At 43.2% G+C, this 19,972-nt stretch overlaps 1 protein-coding gene, 1 non-coding gene and 1 pseudogene across 3 annotated transcripts in view; 1 reads left to right on the forward strand and 2 right to left on the reverse strand.

Annotated features, from left to right (window-relative positions):
* Positions 1-7,669, reverse strand: part of Dcaf12 (DDB1 and CUL4 associated factor 12) — a 23,238-nt gene extending 15,569 nt beyond the window's left edge. The window contains exons 1-2 of one of the 2 annotated variants that reach the window (XM_021634473.2): positions 7,282-7,669; positions 6,048-6,302 (exon numbers count right to left, since the gene is read on the reverse strand). In XM_021634473.2, coding sequence (XP_021490148.1) covers positions 6,048-6,302; positions 7,282-7,359 — 333 coding nt within the window. In that variant the 5' untranslated portion in view covers positions 7,360-7,669. Of the gene's footprint in view, positions 1-6,047; positions 6,303-6,596; positions 7,085-7,281 lie in introns of those variants that run through there. The other variant, XM_021634474.2, reaches the window with a different exon arrangement.
* LOC132651224 (U6 spliceosomal RNA) lies at positions 5,106-5,207 on the reverse strand. Its single transcript, XR_009589028.1, has one exon. It is a non-coding gene; the product is annotated as a U6 spliceosomal RNA (small nuclear RNA).
* LOC110547114 (large ribosomal subunit protein P1-like) overlaps positions 7,669-19,972 on the forward strand; it is a 20,646-nt pseudogene continuing 8,342 nt past the window's right edge.

A 19,972-nucleotide genomic window follows, 5' to 3' on the forward strand; every position in this document is an offset into this window, starting at 1 on the left:
GTGTGTGTGTGTGTGTGTGTGTGTGTGTGTATATATATTTATAAATAGCATATCTTTAAAAAGAAAAGTTGCTGGGCAGTGGTGTAGAGAAACCCTGTCAAAAAAAAAAAATAAGGAAATAAAATAAAAGTAGGAAATAGTTTCACTCCCATCTAGGCTAAGCTACCTCCATTATATAGTCCATGGTGGCTTCTTACAACAGTCACCCTGCCGTGGTCTCACAAATGCTGGATTAAAGGTGTGCTCAATCGCTTCCAGTATTTAAAGATTATTTTAGAACTTCACGAAAAGTCCCACTGGCAGGACTGCCCAAAGACTGACTGATCTAGGGGTATGTTAGTGAAAAGGTCTGAGAAGTATGGTTTAATATAACTAATTCTGACAACCAATATGGAGAACCAGGGCTCATAGTTGAGGCCAGTTTCTCTTATCTTTTAGAACAGGAAGGCTCAGGCAGGGAAAGAATACCCTGGATCTCACCAGGAAAATTCTTAACTTGCCTAACTTCCCACTCACCTTTTCTTCTTTTCTCTCTCTCCCTTTTTGTTTTTTGAGACATGGGTTTCTTTGTGTAGCCTTGGCTGTCTGGCAACTAGCTCTGTAAACCAGGTTGGCCTCAAACTCAGAGATCCCCTGCCTGCCTCCTGAATGCTGGGATTTAAAGCACGTGCCATCATTGCCTGACTTTTCACTTTTGGTGCTGGTGTCACACATGGTGTATGCTTGCCCACTGGGCTATACCCAACTCCCAATTTCAACCATACTCAGGTACTGATAATTAACAGAAAAATGCCCAACTGGCATGGTGGCACACACCAGTAATTTTGGCAGTGACTATACTACCTACACTACCTAACAAAGACCCAGCTAGGCTAAAAGTCCATGAGCACCAGTAGATCCGCATGTTCTTCTCCCTTCACTGTCCAGCAGCCCAAACTTCAAACAAACTGCTCCTGAAATAGACGGCTCAGACTATACCTAATTCTGCAGATGTTGCCAAGTACAAATACACGCATTCAAAAGGGCGCGTAGGGCACCTGTGAGTCCACGTGTGCCTGAGCCTTACGCTGACTGGAGGGAAAGGCATCTCTTTGGTCCCTCTACTTCTCCTAGCAGAAGTCAAATCTAACATCTCCGCAAAGTAGCATAGTCCTGGACTATCACTACCCTGAAGGAAAAACGATGCACTAAATATCACCTTGTCTCCTTCCTGATTCCCATGCCAGGAAGAGCTTTACTGAGCTACACACCCAGCCCAGGCTAGATAATACAGGATATCACTAGTTTCCTTACAGACAAAGGATAGCCTAAAAAGAGCAAAGCACTACTTTAAATAGCTCCAAACCTGCACTTATCCAAGCAATGCCTACAAACCATAGAAAAAACAAGTCTACATGAGAGGCATAAACTCCTTCTTATTCCTGTTCTTCCTACAACCTTACATATGGGATTAGTTAGGGTATATAAAATACTGCCACAATTATTTCCAACTAGAAACATATATACACCAAGAGAAATAATTTACCAACCTGGCAATCCTACACCTAAATAGTCTCCCAATAAAAGTTAAATATTCTGTTAATCCTAGCATTCAGGAGGCAGAGGAGGATCTCTGAGTTTGAGGCCAGCATGGTCTACCTAGTGAGTTCCAGGACAGCCAGGACTGTTACATAAAGAAACCAAACCAGGTCTCAAAAAAAAAAAGCACTAATTCTAGGATTAAAAAAGGGAGGGGAGGAGGATAATTTGCATGTTTCTCACCCAGCCACAAAATATGTTCACCCAAAAGAAATGCTGTTAACCTATCAGTGCAAGGGAATAAAGACATATACCAGGCAACAGCCCATATAATTATTGAGATGCAGCGTTTCTACAGCCCAGGCTTTTATAACCTCCCGAACAGCTGGGGTTATAGGTGTGCCACCTTTTTGGTGGTGGTGTGGTGGGTTTTTGTTCTGTTTTTCGAGACAGGGTTTCTCTGTTTAGCCCTGGCTGTCCTGGAACTCAAAACTCAAGAGATCTACCTCCCAAGTACTGAGATGAAAGGTGTGCATCACCCCTGGCCAGTTGCTGGTGTGGCATTGAGGATCCAAACCAGGACTCTGCAAGAGGTAAGCAGTTTATCTCCTGAGCTGTTTACTGTACCCAGCCTGCCCCGCCAGGCACTCCATCGACTGTTCTCCACCGCTGCTCCCCTGCTGCTCCCCTCTAATGCTGAGGGACTGAACTCAGGTCTTATATTCCATTACCTGGTTTTATCGCCAGCTCTCTTTTTATACAACATTAGGAAGTTGTCTTATCTTCTACATTGTTGAGGGAAGACTGTACTTATTTTTGTTTGCACAGGATGAATTTCTGCCCACTCAAGTGATTTCAACTGCCGTCACATTTCTTTTGAGACAGGGTCCCACTAAGTCTCCTTGGCTGGCCTGAACTTGTTCAATAGCCCAGGCTACCATTATTATTATTATTTTGATTTTTAATTTATTTTTTGGTTTTTGATAGGGCTTCTCTGTGCAATCTCAACTATCCTGGAACTTGCTGTCTCCAAGTTCTCTTCTGCTTATCAACTAATTGCAGCAACTAGTTTGTATACTTCATAATGACTACAGAGTGCACTTGTGAGTGCAATAGCACATCTACGACCGTGATAAGGAAGCTAACACCAGCTAGCCTAAGACTGTGGCTAGGCCTTGGTGTTATGGTAAAAAAACAAAAGAAATTTTACAGAACATCAGCATCAGAACAGGCCACTTTCTAATCCTCTCTGAATAAAGATCAAATGTGACCATTGTCAGAACCACAAGCAGATTAACCTGGTAAAAGTGGCTGCTTCATCATCAGCAGTTATAGCTTTATTTTCCTTCTAGAGAAGGTATACAAAAATATCCACCCTTTCACTTCCCAACAATATCCCATCCAGAGCACAGCTATTTGCCTTAAGACTTCTCTCCAGCCAAGCGGATCTCTATGAGTTCAGAGGCCAGCATAGTCTACAAAGCAAGTTCCAAGAGAGCCAAGGCCACACAGAGAAACAATGTATGTGTGTGCATACACATATAAGTCTGTATACACACATAAATACACATCCCTGGGAGGCCTGCTCTTTTCTGAGGAGATGGAGGGGCAGTAGATCTGGAAGGGAAGAGAGATGGTGACAGGGCTGGGAGAAGTGAAGGGAGAGGAAACTGAGGTTGGGATGTAATGTATGAAAGAATTGAAAGCAAACAAACAATAAAACAGCCGGGACAGGAGCAGGCTCCAGAGGACCTAGGTTTGATTCCCCAAATCCAAATGTTGTCTACCAACTGTCTGTAACTATAGTTCTAGGGGATCCAATACCCACTTCTGACCTCTGAGGTACTCTACACACATGGTACACATACACATACAGAGGAAAAGTTCCCACATACATAAAAATGAAAACTAAAATAGCCAAGTGTCATATAGTTCCTGTCCACAACCCCAGCAATTATGAGACAGAGGCTAGAGAATTGGGATTTTCAAGGTCATCCTCAGGTATATAGTAAGGCAGAGGCCAACCTCAACTACATAAAACTCCATCTCAAAACAAGACAGCCCCACTATTTTCAAGCATTTTCAGTCATGAAGATACAGTAGGCATTAACAGTTAGGGGCCAGGAGTGTTTGCATACAACTTTGATCCTAGGATTAAGGAAGCAGAAGTAGGCAGATCTTTGCGATTTCAAAATCAGCCTGGACACAGAGAGAGTATGCAAAGATGAAGTTAAGAGGGTACAACAAGCTCAATGGTTAAAGCAGCTTGTTACCAAGGTTAAGAAATGAGTTTCATTCTTAGAGTCTACATGGTGGAAGGAGAGAATTGACTCCTGTTAAGTGTCCTGTCACATGACCTCTGTAGCAAATGCAGCACCCACTAACACACATGAAAAAAAAAAAAGACAAAATAGGGTTTTAAGTTAGGAAGATAGACGTAGGTATTAAGAGTAAATTTTTAAGAACTTATTTCCTATGTTATGTATGGGTGTTTTATCTGCATGTACATCTATGCAGCACACATGTGCTGTGACCTTAGAGGCCAGAAGACAGCATCAGAGCTCCTGGAATGTACAGATGGTTATGAGCAATCAAGTGGGGCTGGGAATCAAACCCCAGTCTTTTCAAAAAGCAGAGTCTTGTTTACTGCTGAGCCATCTTTCCAGTCCCAAGTCAAGAAAAAAAAAAAAAAGTCAATTCAATTATTAGTTAATATGCTCATCTTCAAAATACTGTCAATAGATTAAGGAAACAGGAAACACTTTTTCTACTCCAAGTGCTAGCAATGAGTTTCCTAAGCCACCAGGGCAAGAAAGAAAGCAGAAGAAGGAAGTTTTGTGCAGGCTCCTAGCACCTTGTTTTGAAAGTGTTATGTGTAAAACAAACATTTAACAGAGGTAAAATTTGGTCCCAGCTACCACAGTTTTATTTCCTTCCTCAAAACTAATTAAAAATTTGCCTATGACCTTTATAAAGATACTTCTGGTACTTAAGATATTTGGTTTGTCTTTTTTGTACATCTTATTTGTATCTGGCAGTGGGTATGCACGTCACAGCAAGCGTGTGTGTTCAGCTTGTGGTAGTTTGTTCTCTCTCCATCAATGGATTTGGAGGGTCAAACTCAGGGTGCCGGCTTGGCAACTTTTGTCCACTGAGCACCCAAGATTTTTTTCCTTTTAAAATTATTGTTAATGTGTGCTGTTATCTCAGAAAGTGTGCTATGACATGCAAGTGGAGGTCAGAGAAATCAGTTTTAGGAGTCAGTTCTCTCCTTCCACCTTTATGTGGGGTCTGGGGAGCAAACTCAGGTGGCCAGGCTTGGGTGGCAAGCACCTTTTCATTGAACAATCTCACAGGCCCATGATTTTCTTCATGGAGAGTAACCTCTCTTTTAAGTAACCCCAGATGTGCTTTGGTCAATTTAGCCACCATTATAACATAGTGCCTATTCACACTAGGTGAGTTAAAGAAGTAGGGAGGGCTAGACGAAATCATTTACCCAACTTCAGTCCTGTCTCTTCTAACAGCTATGAACGGTACAATGTCATACCATTTGTAACCTTCTATTCCAACCACATCCACTTTTTTTTAAGGCGGAACATTTCAGACTTGTGTGTCATCCTTGTACAGGGGCCACGCTGATCTTCTCCGTAGCATCCCAAATTAAGTAGGAACACTGCGAAGAAAGCACCACATCTACTCTTGACTATTCTTGCCTGTAGCCATATTGGTTATATAGCTTACTGATATAATTTCACCTCCAATTACTTATAACTGTTACTCTCTTTAAAACTGTTCCCCTACTCCCATATCATCTTTAATTTTCCTCTCTTTCTTGCAATTGTTCATCCCCTAAAATATACCACTAGGCACACATCTCTTTTCTTTATAAGAAACTATTCACATCTTTGCTTTTTGTTTGTTCTGAAACAGGTTCTCAATATACAGCAACTCTACTTGGCTCAGCCTCCCACGTGCTATGCTTGGATTCTATTACATGAAAAAGAATGTTTGCTTTATTTCTACCTTCAGCCATGTGCTAAATATTTCTAAATATGTAAAAGGTTGGTACACAGCAATTAAGCTGTCACTAACATGTATCCTAAATGATGCTGACATCAATTTCTGTCCTTTCTTTGAGGCCTCTCATTTAAAAGATGAGGCTAAACACTGTAAGCAGCAGCACACACAGAGTCAGTGGCCTAAAGACATGTTCACTTGCATCCATCAGCCAATGCAGGAGTAAAGAGAGGACACAGTCGTTAAAGGAAAGGAATGGAGAGTAAGGCAATGCCTTCCTAAAAGAAGCTGATGGGAGCACCTATCCCTGGAGCAACCCAGATCCATAGAGCACTTATCCTCTCCTTGAGCACCTCTTTGTCCTAACGTTTCTACTTAAAAATGTCTTAACAATTTCCAACTCTGCTTCCCAAAAGAAACAAAAAACAATCACTCAAAAACCTGTAAATGGGGAAGATGAGCAGTGAGAGACACTGAAGCCAAACATCTCTGGCCTTCCTGATACTCACCGTGTTGCATTTGGTGCCACACACCACTTGCCTATGATTCAACCACTGAGAAGCAAACACTTTATTAAGGGTCCCAAGGTGAAATTCTCTCTCTTTTAGGAGACTGGGGAGTTGTTGTGCTGCATAACCCTGTAACACCCGAGAGTAGTTGGTTTCATTCTGTAGCCTGACTTCCCGGTTCTTCAGGTAGTACACTAAAGATCTCTTCACTGGGGGTAGTCTTTTTCTTTTGTGCAGTGAGTGATCCCAGCCAAACTGTGGAAATCAACATTAGAAATCAGAGGTTTGGCTACTTTTCTCGAAGACATGAAATTGTACTGTATTATAGAAGAAAAGCATGCATCAGTCAGGATTTCCATAATTAAGAAAGAAGATTCACAACCCAGAAAGTACAGTTTAACTCGTCTAGCACTGAAATATAAGGTTCTCACAATGAAGCCTACTTAGAAAATGGAACAGGATGAAAGGTCTACTGGACCTCTGAGGAAACACTATATACCCAGGAGTCCTTGACAGGGAAAGAAATGAGGTCCACATTACCGTACCCACCTGTGCTGCATTTCTACCTAGCCCCCTTCTCCCTCTCCACCTGTGCTCCCCGTAGAGCATAAAGGGGAGGCAGACTGGGGCCCCGGATCTTTCAGGGATGTACAGTCAATGGCCGCTCATCTGACATCGCGCGACTAGCGCTGCAGGCAGTTTTAGAACTCGAAAAATCAAATACCAACGGGGTGAAAAGCACGAGTAACCAGCGTCGGAATCCTAAGTCCGAGAGGCCTTTCTCTCTAAAGGGGGCAGTAGAGACATGACGCCTAGTGTTTCCTCCAGGTGTCTAAAGAGCCAAAAGAACCAGCACCCAGTTTGGGAGATGGTTTCCTTGATAAAAGAGACAATCGGCCCATATTCCCAGTGCCACTGGAGAGCCGACTTCAGTCTCCTTTTCAGGAACTTCCGAAGGCCGGTCTTGCTTCCTCCGATCTCCCCTTGACTTCAGTTCCTCCTTCCTCCAGAACCAAGGAGGTCCTGAAGCTCCATCCCTAGATGCAGACCTCCAGCGGAAGGCGTCATTTTGGAGTTTCCTTTTGGCTCCTCACCCTTCCGGCCCGCCTGCACGCCAGAACACGGCAAAAGGGCCAGACCCCGGTGCTGTTCCGCCCTGGCCCCTGTCCCCAGCTGGACTCCCTAAGCTCCTGCTGGGGTTCTGCCATCATCACCCAGGCCCGTGAGCCCTCACCTGCGGGCCCTGAGCGTCGCTCCCGGCTCCTGGCGAGGCAGGCGCTTTCCGCTTCCTGCTAACTGCTTTCCGGGCCATAGTGGGCAGCGCCGCCGTGGCCCCGTAGCCACATGGGGCGGAAGACGCGAGGGGCGGCAGGGCGGCGGGTCATGTACCGGGCCCCGGGGCCGCGCGCTTCCGAGCGCCCGGCCCGGATTCCGGGCGGCAGCCGATCAAAGAGAGGCGCGTAAATGGGAGGAGGGGAAATCCGGGTTAGGGAAGGGAAGGGGAAGGAAAAGCAGGAATGAGCGGCTTTCTGACCGCCAGGTCTGGAAAGGACGGCGAGCGGCGAGAACCAAAACACCCCGTCCCACTCGCCCGCGCCCCGTCACTCTTGCGCAGCCGCACATGGAGTCGCGTCGCCACGGAGACGCCGCCTACACCGGAGGGGCGGGGCTTAAGGACAGCAAGGAGAACTGGTGTCCTAGGAGAACTTCCGCTTGCCTCGCCGGTGGCGGGTTAGCTGTGGTCAAGCCGTGGCCCAAGGAATCCAGCCTTCTGGCGGGGCATTTCCGACCTCAGCCAGCTCATCCTCTGGCATGCGGAAGTAAGCGTGAGCTGCATCACTATGAGAAGGAAAAATCCCTTCCAGTCTCCAGCCCCTAGGTATCATGGCAGGATTAAAGATATTCTAGAGACCCTCCCTGATGGATACCCGTTAGCAGTCAAACAGGACTGCACTCTAAGAAAATGCAGTTTCTCATGTTGGCAGAAGGAAAAGACAAGGGCACAGATGCCAGCCAACAGAAGAACTTGACTCCAGGAAAGATATTTCACAGTTCTTAAAATTTGGCAGATTACCTTAGCGGAGAAACGAGATGAAATGACGATGGAAGCGACCACACCTTGACAGACTGCTTAGTGACGCACACCTCTCGCCTCCTATTTAAGCCTAAACTAGAACCCTGAAGAGGGACTTGGGGAAGAGAATGTCGCTAGACACCTTTGTTCTTTCCAATATGGCCGTATTAAAATCCTTTTAAAATTTTCACTTCTACTCTCTTTTTAACTGGCCTCTTGAGAATGAGTTTGTTAAGCAGGCCCTAACGTTCGGACCCTTACAGCACTGAGGGAGTTCTTACTTCTCCAACTAGTTGCCTCGCATTTAGCACGATTGCCAAATCTCTCACAAACTATCACTGGGCACATATGATTGGACTGTGAGGGAGGCAGAGAACCCTGCTTCATGCTCCTTCAAGATAGATTCAGCGTAGGAAGAGACAGCAACACACATTGAAGCACCTTACCAAAGCCAACCCAGAATGCGCCACACACCTGTGGCACAGATCTTCCCACACCTGGGGAGTCCTCAGAATCCATTCTCCACTTCTCCCTTACTCTCCAGCCCCCTCCATCCTGACTCCTGTCTAAACCTCAAGTCACTTTTCTTCTTCTCCTCCTCCTTCTCTTTTTCCTCCTCTTCTTCCTCAAGACAAGGTCTTAGTATGCAGGGTTGGCTGGCCTGGAACTCACTATGTTATGAAGATCAGGCTGGCCTCTGCCTCCCCAGTGTGGAATTAAAGGGTGCTTTACAGAGACTAACAAGTCACTTTTCTTTCCATGTAACATCACTCTCTTTAGGTCCCCAAGATCTGCTGTCAAAGTCACACTGTCCTTGTGTTTCAGGAAATAGACCCAATGTGATAATTCATGTCGTTGCCTGCCCTTCTCTTGGAGCTTAGGCTCTGTCTCCATTGAGTTAAATCTTGAACCACAGAAAAGAGAGTGGTCATTTTTTGACATGTCAGTCCAGTTTGGACTAGCAAACAAAGGAGGTAGGGGTAGGATCACCCTCGCCTCTGTTTTCTAAAGATCCTGAAGGAATGTGAGTGCTTCCACTTTCCTCAGGCCAATAAACCTTTGGAGGAAGGGGATGCTGCTCTTGCTTGAGACTGACTGGCCTCAGGTTGTGGTGCCCAGTTACCTGCTGGTCCCTTCAGGCTGCAGGCCTCATACCTCCAGGGAACTGTGTTGGCCCATCCGCAGTTCTGCCTACAAGAAGATTTGTTTTCCAGGTTGAAATGGTGTGCCACCATCCCAAATCAGCACCACAACTAACCCCTAATACCACCTTGGGAAAGGCAGTCCCATTTTTCTTGACTAGGCTTCTCCCTTCAGAGATGAACACATTATGAAGGGTAGGTAGGGCTGTGGCAGATTCCTCTTTTGAGTCTCTAGTTCTAGTTCTGTCTGCCTCACAATGCTCTGGAAGACCCAGGAGTCCGCTGAACAAAAGTCTGGAATCCTTTGAGGATCTCCTGGCTCACGCTGAGTGGGACTGGGGTCTTGGTGTCTTCAGCACATTTCAGGACACACTGGACCGTGATGCAGGTTCATTTTGTAAGTTGTCCTGCATACTGACATCCCAGGCTTACCCTCAGATCCATATCACAGATCACCATCTCTGTGGAAATAGAGTAAAGGCCCTCTTGGAAGATTGTTCATAGTTGCTTATTTTTGTGTCACAGGCGAGCAAGGTCTTTACCAGTCAGCCATGTATGCCCTTAGCCTTAAAATATTTTTTTTTTCAGTGCTACTGATCAAACCTAAATTTTCTTCCATGGAAAACATTATCACTTAGCTATAACCTGACTCACATTTTTTTTTAATGTGAGTCTTTCTTTTTTTCTTCCCCATTCTTTTTCTTCTTATCTCACCCAACCCCAGTTCTCTAGCCCAGATTAGACTCAAATATTCTGTGTAGCCACGGAGGATTTGAACTTTGGATCCTCTTTTATTTGTGTCTCTATTGCTGTGGTGGAAGCCATGTAGCTGAACTAATGCAGTGCTGAGGGTCAGACCTAAGGCTTCATGTGTGCCAAGCAACCTCTCTACCATCTGAGTTAAAATTCCCTTTTTTTTTTGTTTTGTCTTGTTTTTAGACAGGCTAGTACTGTAGGGCAGGTTAGCCTTGAATTCCTGTACCCCCTGGCCTCAGCCTCCTGCAAGCTAGGGTTACAGACATAAACCACCATGCTTGGCTTTTCTTCCTTGAGAAGTATTATTTTGAGCCAGTCACAGTGGCATACACCTGTAATCCAAGCACTGGGGAGGCAGAGGGAGGTGGATCTCTGTGAGTCTGAGGCCAGCCTGGTCTACAAAGCTAGTCCAGGACAGTCAAGGTTACACAGAGAAACCCTGTCTTGAAAAAAAAAAAAAGTACTGTTTTTGTTTCTCAAGCTGGCCTTAAACTTTCTATTCTTCTGTCTAAGCATCCCAAGTATGGTTACAGTATGTGCCACAGTGCCTGGCTCCCTACAATGTGGATGTATATAAGTATGTGTATATTACATGTGTATTTGTGTATATGTGTGTGTGTGTTTCAGTATGTGGACACACATGTAGAGGGGTTGGGGAGTGCCCATTGTAGTGGTTTGAATGAGAATGGTCCCCATAGGCTCATATATTTGAATGCTTGGTCCCTAGTGGGTGGGACTATTTTGGGAAGGATTAGGAGGTATGGCTCTGTTGGGGGAAGGTATGTCACTCTGGTAGGTTCTCAGGCTTCAAAAGCCCAAGCCGGGCCCTGTCTCACTTAAAACTACTGCTCAGTGCCATATGTGCCTTCCTGCTGCCTTGCACCCTGCATGATGGTCATCAACTCACTTTCTGAAATTATAAGCAAGCCCCCAATTAAACACTTTTAAAAAATAACTTTCCTTGGTCGTGGTGTCTCTTCACAGAACTGAAAAGTAACTGAGACATGGGTGGATGTGCCTGCATATGGAGGCCCACCCATGTCATGTTGGGAATCATCCTCCATCACTCTTCCACCACATTCAGTGAGGCAGGGTCTCAGTCAAACCCCAGGCTCACACATACGTCTAGTCTCACTAGCCAGCTTGGTCTGTATGAAAATAAGATTTTCTTTGAAAATACATTTTTGGTATGTCAGGTGTGGTGGTTTGAATGAAAATGCCCCTATAGGCCAACAGAATGTGCCAACTATTAGGAGCTGTGCCCTTGTTGGAGGAGGTGTGGCCTTGTTGGAGGATGCCAACAGGAGATAGCGTGGAGGTCCGAGATGCTGAAATCAGGTCCAGTGTCTCACTCTCTTCCTGCTGTCTTCCAACCTGCATGTAGTGCAATCAGCTACCTCTCCAGCACCATGTATGTCTGTGTGCTGCCATGCTTTTTGTCATCATGATAACGGACTAAACCTCGGGACTGGAAGCCAGCCCCAATTAAATGTTTTCCTTCTAAGAGTTGCTGTGGTCATGGTGTCTCTTCGGTGGAAAAGAAACCCTAACTAAAACATTAGGGAAATTTGATTTAAGTCAGCATTATAATATTTTTTATATACATATCCCAAGTTCTGCATATCACACTGAGAAAGAAAATCCCTCTGTTCTTTCTGGTGTTGTAAAAAAAAAAAAAGTATTGGGCTATATAATGTTTATTATTTGCCCTATGATTATCACGGTGGTATCATCTAACCCACTATCACAAATAATAAGACACAGACACCTGTTAGATTTATAATTGCCTTATTTCTCTTGGCCTGGGCAGATATTTTACTTACACTGTCTCAAGAACCTCACCATCCATCTCCCAGCCCCCATTCAATGACATCTTCATTAACCATCCTTTATTCTATCCATAATTTATAAATGCTTGCTTGTATCCTTTATCTGGGCCTTTTCATGCCATTATTGGAGTCCTTCCTTCTGGCCCCATGTGGTTTCTTCTCCAGGATAACCCATCTTAGTGTCTTCCTTCCTCCTCCCTTCCCATCTGTCTGTGTCCAGTTATTCTCCTCTCCAAGCCCAGAAACCTTGGCCATGCCTACCCCATTCTGCCCTGCTGTTTAATTAACCACTCAGATATAATGAGTTAGGCAGGTTTACACAACAAGGATAGGTTTACACAAGGATAAGTTTAACCAGATATTGAGGACCAGCATCAGAACAACCTCCAACACTTTCTTATTCTGTTGTAAACTATACGTATGGTGAGCCGAAAGTAGTGAAAGCAGAATTAAGAAAGGTGACATGAGGGCTGGAGAGATGGCTCAGCAGTTAGGAGCATTGCTGCTCTTCCAGAGGACCCAGGTTTGAGTCAGCACCCACATGGCAGCTCACAACCCTGTAACTCCAGATTCAGGAAATATAACACTGTTCTGGCCTCGTTGTGCACAGCTCACATGGCACACCAACATATTGCAGTTGAAACTCCCATACGTATAAGGTGATATGTCCAATGAACATGTGTAGGGAGGAAGTGGAACAAACAAAACAAACAAGACAATGAGATGGTCTTTGAACCCCAAACAGGGATCCCAAGTCCTGCATTAGGAGTCCAAGATATGTGTTGACATACACCAGACTGTTCAGGGTGTCACAGCTTGTTTTCACTGGACAATGGCTAAGCTGTTAGTTTAGTGCAAAGACAAGTCTGTTTTGTTGACAAAATGAAATAAATCAATGCCATTGTCCTGTTGTGTTTTTCCAAAAAGAGGAAAAACCCAGCCCAGAAAGTATCTATAGTCTGTCTCAGAAAATTTCATATGTACATCCAGGCAGAAGCAACTGTACTAGAGGAGGTCTGTCCCTTTGAGCCAGGTGGAAGAAGCCATTAACTTTGGCTTGGATTTGTCAGGAAAATAAGAAATTCTATAAAATGTGAGGTGGACATGGTGGCAGCCTTTATCCCAGTACTCTCTAGGCAGGGACAAGAAGTGCATTTGTCTTTTATTCTAATTTAGATAGTAGCTGTATCTTTTCCCCCACTGACTTCCATCAGACCTCACAATTCTATTCCATTGGCTAGTAAGAAAAAAATTAACAGGAAATGAAGAACCAGAAAGGAGTCACTGTTCCCTGCCATCAAATTCAGAGAATTAAATAGTGGGCCTTTGGGAAAACAAAGATTTACTGGGTAGGGACTATTAAAATCTTTGCATAAAAATCTTAAAAGATGAGGGAGGTAAGCCCGGTGTGGTGGCACACACCTTTAGTCCCAGCACTCAATGGAGGCAGAGGCAGGCAGATCTCTGTGAGTTTGAGGTGAGCCTGATCTATAAAGTCCAGGATATCCAGTGCTACACAGAGAAACCCTGCCTAAAAAAAAAAAAAAAAAAGTGAGACGGTAAAAAGATTTTAATTCCTTATCCCAAAAGCAAGGTTTATAGTATTTCATAGAAAGGAGTCCATTATGAGATGCAGTGACTTCAGAGGTCTTTGTGAATGTGTCTGAGACCAAAGGGCACTGCACATTTAAGATGAACGTAGTTGGGTTCCTGTAATCCCGCCACACTGGAAACCAAGGCAGCAAGGTCACTGTTCCAGGCCATTCTGGCTAGCTAAAGGAGAGTCTGTTAAAGTAATCCAAACAGACAAACTGTGGCAACGGTCTGCCCTCCCAGAGCTCTGAAGGTGAATGCAGGAAGATTAGGAATTCAAGATTATTCTTGGTAAACTTGACGCCACCTTGGGCTACATAACATCCTGGGATGAGATCTCTGAATAAATAAATGAGATGAAAAGGTCTTGAGACCTGACTTAGTGGTGGAGTGCTTGCCCTGCCCCCCAAACCTTCAGTTCTGCCCTCAGCACTACAGAAGCAAAACAGAACCAGGAACAACAGTAAAGAGCAGAAGCCGAATTGATAGGTAAAGATGCTTGCTGCTAAGCCTGACAACCCCAGCTCAGTCTTACAGCCAGACAGCAAACAAACTCTGGTCTGCAGAAGGGTATGGTCTACTGCGTTAAACAGGGTTTCTCTGGGTAGCCCTGACTGTCCTGGACTGGATATGTAGACCAGGATGGCCTTGAACTCACAGAGATCCACCTGCCTCTGCCTCCCGAGTGCAGGGATTACAGGGGTGTGCCCCACACCTGGCTGCATAACATCAACTCTTTTGAGAATACAGATTATCTTTATGTTTGACTTGGAACAACACACACTGGTAGGATTTAATTGTACAGACAATTAGACTTTGTGAGATTGATTGATTGATTGATGGACTGATTTAGTAGCAGGAGGGACCCAATGCAGGGTGCCATGTACAATAAACAAGCAGTCTGCCGCTGAGATAAACCCAGCCCCAAGTTTCTGAGTTACGGAGGTTCCTTGTTTACAGTAAGTAAACAATCTCACTGCCAATCTCACTGCTATGTGAGAAATGAGTTAAAACTTTTATACTTTGTGTTTGCTCATTTGTTGTGTTCGTTTGAGAAAGGATCTCTTGTATCCCAGGATAGCCTGGAACTTGTAGCTAGGGATGACGTTAAACCTTTGATCTTCCTCTTCTCCCTCCTCAATGCTAATAATACAGGCTAGTGCCACCACCACAGGCCTTTTGTGGGCTGCTGCCTACAGAAAAAGCTCTGGGCTGTCAGAAGCTCTTCAAAACCCAGATGTGTCAGCAGGTAAAGGTGCTTGCCACACGGGGCCTGGCAGTTGACCTATGTGGTGGAAGGACAAAACTGACTTTCAGTTTGACCTCCACAGGAACCCTTTGACACGTGTCCTGAATGTGCATGTGCACTTGTGCTTACACACACAGAATGTCTATTAGTTATTGAGGAATATTCTAAGATTGTGTATTTTGTAAGACAGTCCTTTTCTTTCTCTTGTTTTACTCACACATACCTCTAGCTACTTTATTTTTCTGATGATGGTGTGAAAGCTGCCGTGGTGGCTTTCTGGACTTACTACAAATACTTTAAGTACTACAAATCTTCCAAATCATTTTCTATCAGAGAAATGTATTTTCTGAAAATGGTCATGTAATGGCTTGGGCAAGATGATGCCATGAGTAAAGGCATTTGCCACCAAGCCTGATAACCTGCATTCCATCCCTAGGATTCATAGGTAGAAGGGGAGAACTGACTCCTTCAAGTTGTCCTCAGATTTCCATATACTCACTGTGGTACTCACAAATAAATAAAATAATTACTTTAATTTAAAAAGTAGACATGTAAAACCGAGGGTGATGGTACACTGCTGTTATCCCAGCACTCATGGAAGCAGGAGAGTCAAGAGATTGAGGCCAGCAGGGTTTGGTAGTACACACCTGTAATCGCAGCTCTTGGGGAAGCAGAGGCAGGAATATCTCTGTGAGTTCCAGGCCAGCCTGGTCGACAAGGCAAGTCTAAGACAGCCAAGACCACACTGAGAAATGCTGTCGTGAAAAGAGAGAGAGACTGAGGCCAGCCTGGACTACATAAATCTTTGTCTCAAAAAAGAGGGAAAAAAACCCACCAGAAACAAAAAGGGGTATGTATCCAGGATAACTAACTGGCAAACATCTGAAATACTGTAAGACCTGGGGTCTCACAGCTCAGGAGTTCAAGATCGTGCCCTTCCCAGAAACTCCCCCAGACCAAGACTCGTTGCAAAAGCAAGAGGTTTATTAACCATTGCGCAATGGGGTCACCTCTGCCGGTCAGCAAAGAGTGGCCCCCAGGAGACAAAGGCCTTTAGGTTTTTAAAAGAAAAATTGCGGAAGATTTGAAGTTGCAGTCTTGGCAATTTAGGATTGGATGAGGAAGCTGTAAAGTAAGATAATTGGTTACTCTTAGGTGCTCAAGCTTGGCCAGTCCTGCCAAGTGTGGATGCAGCTGCAATTGAAGGTGGGGGTGGTTAGCTCATCCTTGAAGATTAGGGGCTACAGACTTTTGGCTGGAGGTCAAAAGCTACTCAGAAGAAGTCTAGGTTCGTTGCTAAAAAACACTATCTCAAAGACAAGGGTCTGGTCCTTCTTTTGCTGAGTGAAGGTCATTGCTTGCTTGCCTTTTTTTTATATCTGTCCTCACAGATAGGGTCACATTCCTCCATTCTCTGGAAAGGTACTAAGAGGCTTTAGCTTAACCTGGACCTAAAACTCAAAACTATAGGCTTTAGAAGACATATAGGTTACAAAGTTATCCTAACCCTTTCATTTCCCCCTTCTCCTTGTAACTGCTTCAATCATGAAGCAGCTGCAGAGTGAGAATTTTATCTTAAGAAAATTTTTTTCCTTTTGACTCAACATTTCAGCCTATAGAATGGGACAATGGGCCGAAGATCCGTCTTCTGGAATTTTTTTATGCTGATGATTGGATCGTTGATATCTCAGTTTGAAAGAGGCTGAAATGCTGGTCAAAAGTTGGGGAGAGTATATGGGTAGTTATCTTAGTCTGTAATTATCCGGGTTTAAACATTAAAGAAACAAGCAAAGTAGATAAGGGTCCCATTCCTTGAGTGCCCAAGGGAGTTGTTTTTAACTGAATTTAAGGATTTTTCCCAGATCTTTAGAACTCCCGCCCAAGATACTAGAATTTTTTACTTTGATGCAAAAATCATGGCCTTTTGTCCAATCATAAGTTTTTTTCTAATTTAGTAAAGATTACTAGGAGCCAGTCAAAGGCTGGTCAATGAGGCAGTCCTTAACAGTCTCTGGTTAGTTGATCCGATTGAAGAGATAGGGAGCAGTCATGTCAGCTTCCAACAAGTCCAGATTTCAACTTTCAGTAAACCAGGTGAAAATCTGCTGAGACAAATTCAGACTAGAGACAGAAGTTAAGATTTGTCTGTTAAATGGGAAAAGTGAGGAATCCCAACACCAGGGAAAAACTCATGTGGGATCCATTTGAGCTATGTCAGATCCAGGTCTCATGACCTTTTGATTTTTATAAACTCATATGAATTTTTGGTACACAAAAGGAAATATATATATTAAAAAACTCAGAAAAGTAATATATCAGCAAATCTAATACAACATTTTGAGAGTAACAGGTAAAAACTATATCCAACAGAATGGGTACCAGTCAGCTGTTTTATATTTTTTATAAACAACTTAAGTGTATCCATGTGGCAGCCTTTTTGGAGTTAACGGCATCTGAGCAGCGGAACTCAGCCTCTTGGCTATTTTTTAAAGTCTAGTGTCTCACAGACTGACCTTGGTGGTCCTACAGTGGACTGCTCTGACCCTGAGAAACTCCACGCAACCATAGTAACCAGACAGCAGGCTCTGTGCAACCTTGAGTAAGCCCTCTTATATTTTGGCTAAGTAAAATTGCCTGCGTGAGAAACTGCTTGTACTTTTTTTTTCTTTTTTTACTTAAGTGTTAACCTGACATCCATTAAATTGACACTTTGATCAGTATGTAGACCAACAATTTTTAGATTTTTATAACCTGAACTCCTATATTCTCAGACCCTATATAAACTTTATATATATATTTTTAATTTAACTATTATTATAAGACATTGACAACTGATGTAAAGCCTGTGAGCAGGGCAAACCTGTTTTTTTTTTTTTTTTTTTTTTTTTTTTTTCACAAAAGATATAGTACCTAGTAGTTTTAAGGAACTAATGAACTGTCCAGTGAGCTGATAGTGAACCTAACTGTCGGCTCTTTAGCTGTCAAGTTACTGTTAACTAAGCCTAGCCTTTCAGCATAGCCGTCAATGTGATCAGAGACCTGAGAAGGATAAATTATGAGCTAAGTAAATGTACCAATCAAAACGACAGAGATGACTAGTTAGTCCATCACCTAGGCAGTGTCCCTGACTCCTGTGGTCTCCTGGCTTTCTGAGCAGAGGCAGTCCAGCCATCAGGCATAGAGGATGAGAAACTGCTGCTGTGGAAAGAGGAACAGGAGAGATTGACCTCACCTTGCCTCTCACAATGTGAGACAATGGCTCTTTAGGTGTCCCCGGCTTTGTCCGCAGTTTAGGCTGGGCCCTAGCAGTGGGCCAGTTGGGGCAGTATTGCCCAGTGGTTAGCATACCACAATCCAGAGTTGCAATCATCTGTCGTTGTCCAAATCTTCTCTGAGACCTTGGAGAGGTACTGCCAGGATTGTGGGACTTTCTGCCACAATAAACTTACATATGTTAAAATGCCATATTCATCAGATCTCTGATGAGTATGAGGGCCAGCTTATCTGAGTTACTCTTTGTTTTTATCATCTGTTTTAAACTGTGTCCTATAAAACAGAATGTTATTTAATCTAGTTCTAGCATATTTCTGAGATGCATGTTTTACAACTATATATATTAAGACAAATAGGCAAACTTTATAGTTATGCATCTTAGGCCTAACCTTAAAAAAAAAAACAACAAAACCTATACAAAGACACTAGGTAAAGCCCAACACCTTAACCAACTGCAGTCGTTAGCGTAGCTTTAAGTCTGCTCTTTCTGAACTAAAATCAAAGCAAACATTTTAATCAAATACAGTTTATAGAGGGGCTAGCAAATCTTGCTGATCCTACCACTTTGTATTAAAATTGAACAGTGAAAAGCTTTGCACTTAACACTAATTAGAGGACTGAACATAACTGAGAGACCTAAACAAAATGGTGGTAATCTCATGGTTCCACCCTCTTTATCTCCGGACCAGCATGGCGGCTGGCCATGTATAACTGAACTCAGCTGAAAGCCCTAAACAAATATGGCAGCAAAACTACAGCTTCACGCGCTCTCTATCCCTGAACCATCATGGCGGCTGGCCATGTGTTAGCACAGGCTGTGACTGACAATACCAAACATAGCCATTAGGTGCTGTTGATGACACAGCAAACATTGTGGAGCATCCATAATCCCCCACAACCAAAAGTTTTAACATAGTGATCAAATACGTTTTAGAACCAACTGCATAATAGAACAGTACAGAACATTTTAAAACTGTATGAATTATTTTAGCAATACCAAACCTATCAGCCAGAATTTTTTTTTCCTTAAAAGAGCATTAAAAAAAAAACATTTTGTAATGAAGAATCACCAGCCTTTTAAATGAATTATAACATATTTAAATACAGTTTTTTCTTAAATCATATTAACTCTCTGGCTTTTTATAATATATCCATTAACCTTCTGCAACATCCTACATACCTTCAGGTTCCTAGCTTTCTTTTTCTGGCTTAACCAGACATTTTTGCTTTAGACAAGCTATTTTTTTTAATATCTCTTGCTCACTCTCTCTTTCTTTTCAGACAACAGAAAAACTCCCATTAATTTTTTTTTTTTTTTAATTTTCCCAAGGGTTGGGAAACTGTTTTAAGTTCGTTGTTAGACTGCCCAAGAGTTATTGCTTAAAAAATCTGATAAACTGTAAAGGTTTTATCCTCTTAAACATTTAAACAATTTTTAAAAATCGTCCCTGCAATATCAAAGCCAAGTATCTTCTTTAGGAGTGAATTTACAAAGCATAACCATAATTTTAAAAGTCGAAACCAGATTTTAAGACCAAAATTCATCAGTGAAAACAACTCAATCTTCAGAACCAATATCAACTTAGAACAAGACCTTCTTCTTATCCTAAAGGAAATAAAATCATTTTGACTCAGAGATTTTGCAACCTTTGTTCTTTTCCTGATCCACACCATGTGGCAATTTACATTGTTATTTAAACATATGCATTCATAGACCCTACAAACACATAGGCATATATACATGTTTTAAACAAGAATTTGAATTTAACCTTAAAACATACCCAATTATTTTTGATCATATCAACCATTTAAGACCAGTTGAAAACAATCGTATAATGGCCATATATTTAAACAGACAGACAAAACTTTTTTTATTTAGACTCAGCTGTAATTCTAAACATTACAGCAAGTGCAGTTTTCTTCCTAAATTACTGTTTGATCTGTAAGTTGCAAGCCCCCTAGGTGGGAGGAGGGAAGAAAGGAGCAAGAGGGCGTGGTGAGCTCCTGCA

This window comes from Meriones unguiculatus, chromosome 1, assembly GCF_030254825.1.
Source record: "Meriones unguiculatus strain TT.TT164.6M chromosome 1, Bangor_MerUng_6.1, whole genome shotgun sequence".
NCBI classification, from domain to species: domain Eukaryota; kingdom Metazoa; phylum Chordata; class Mammalia; order Rodentia; family Muridae; genus Meriones; species Meriones unguiculatus.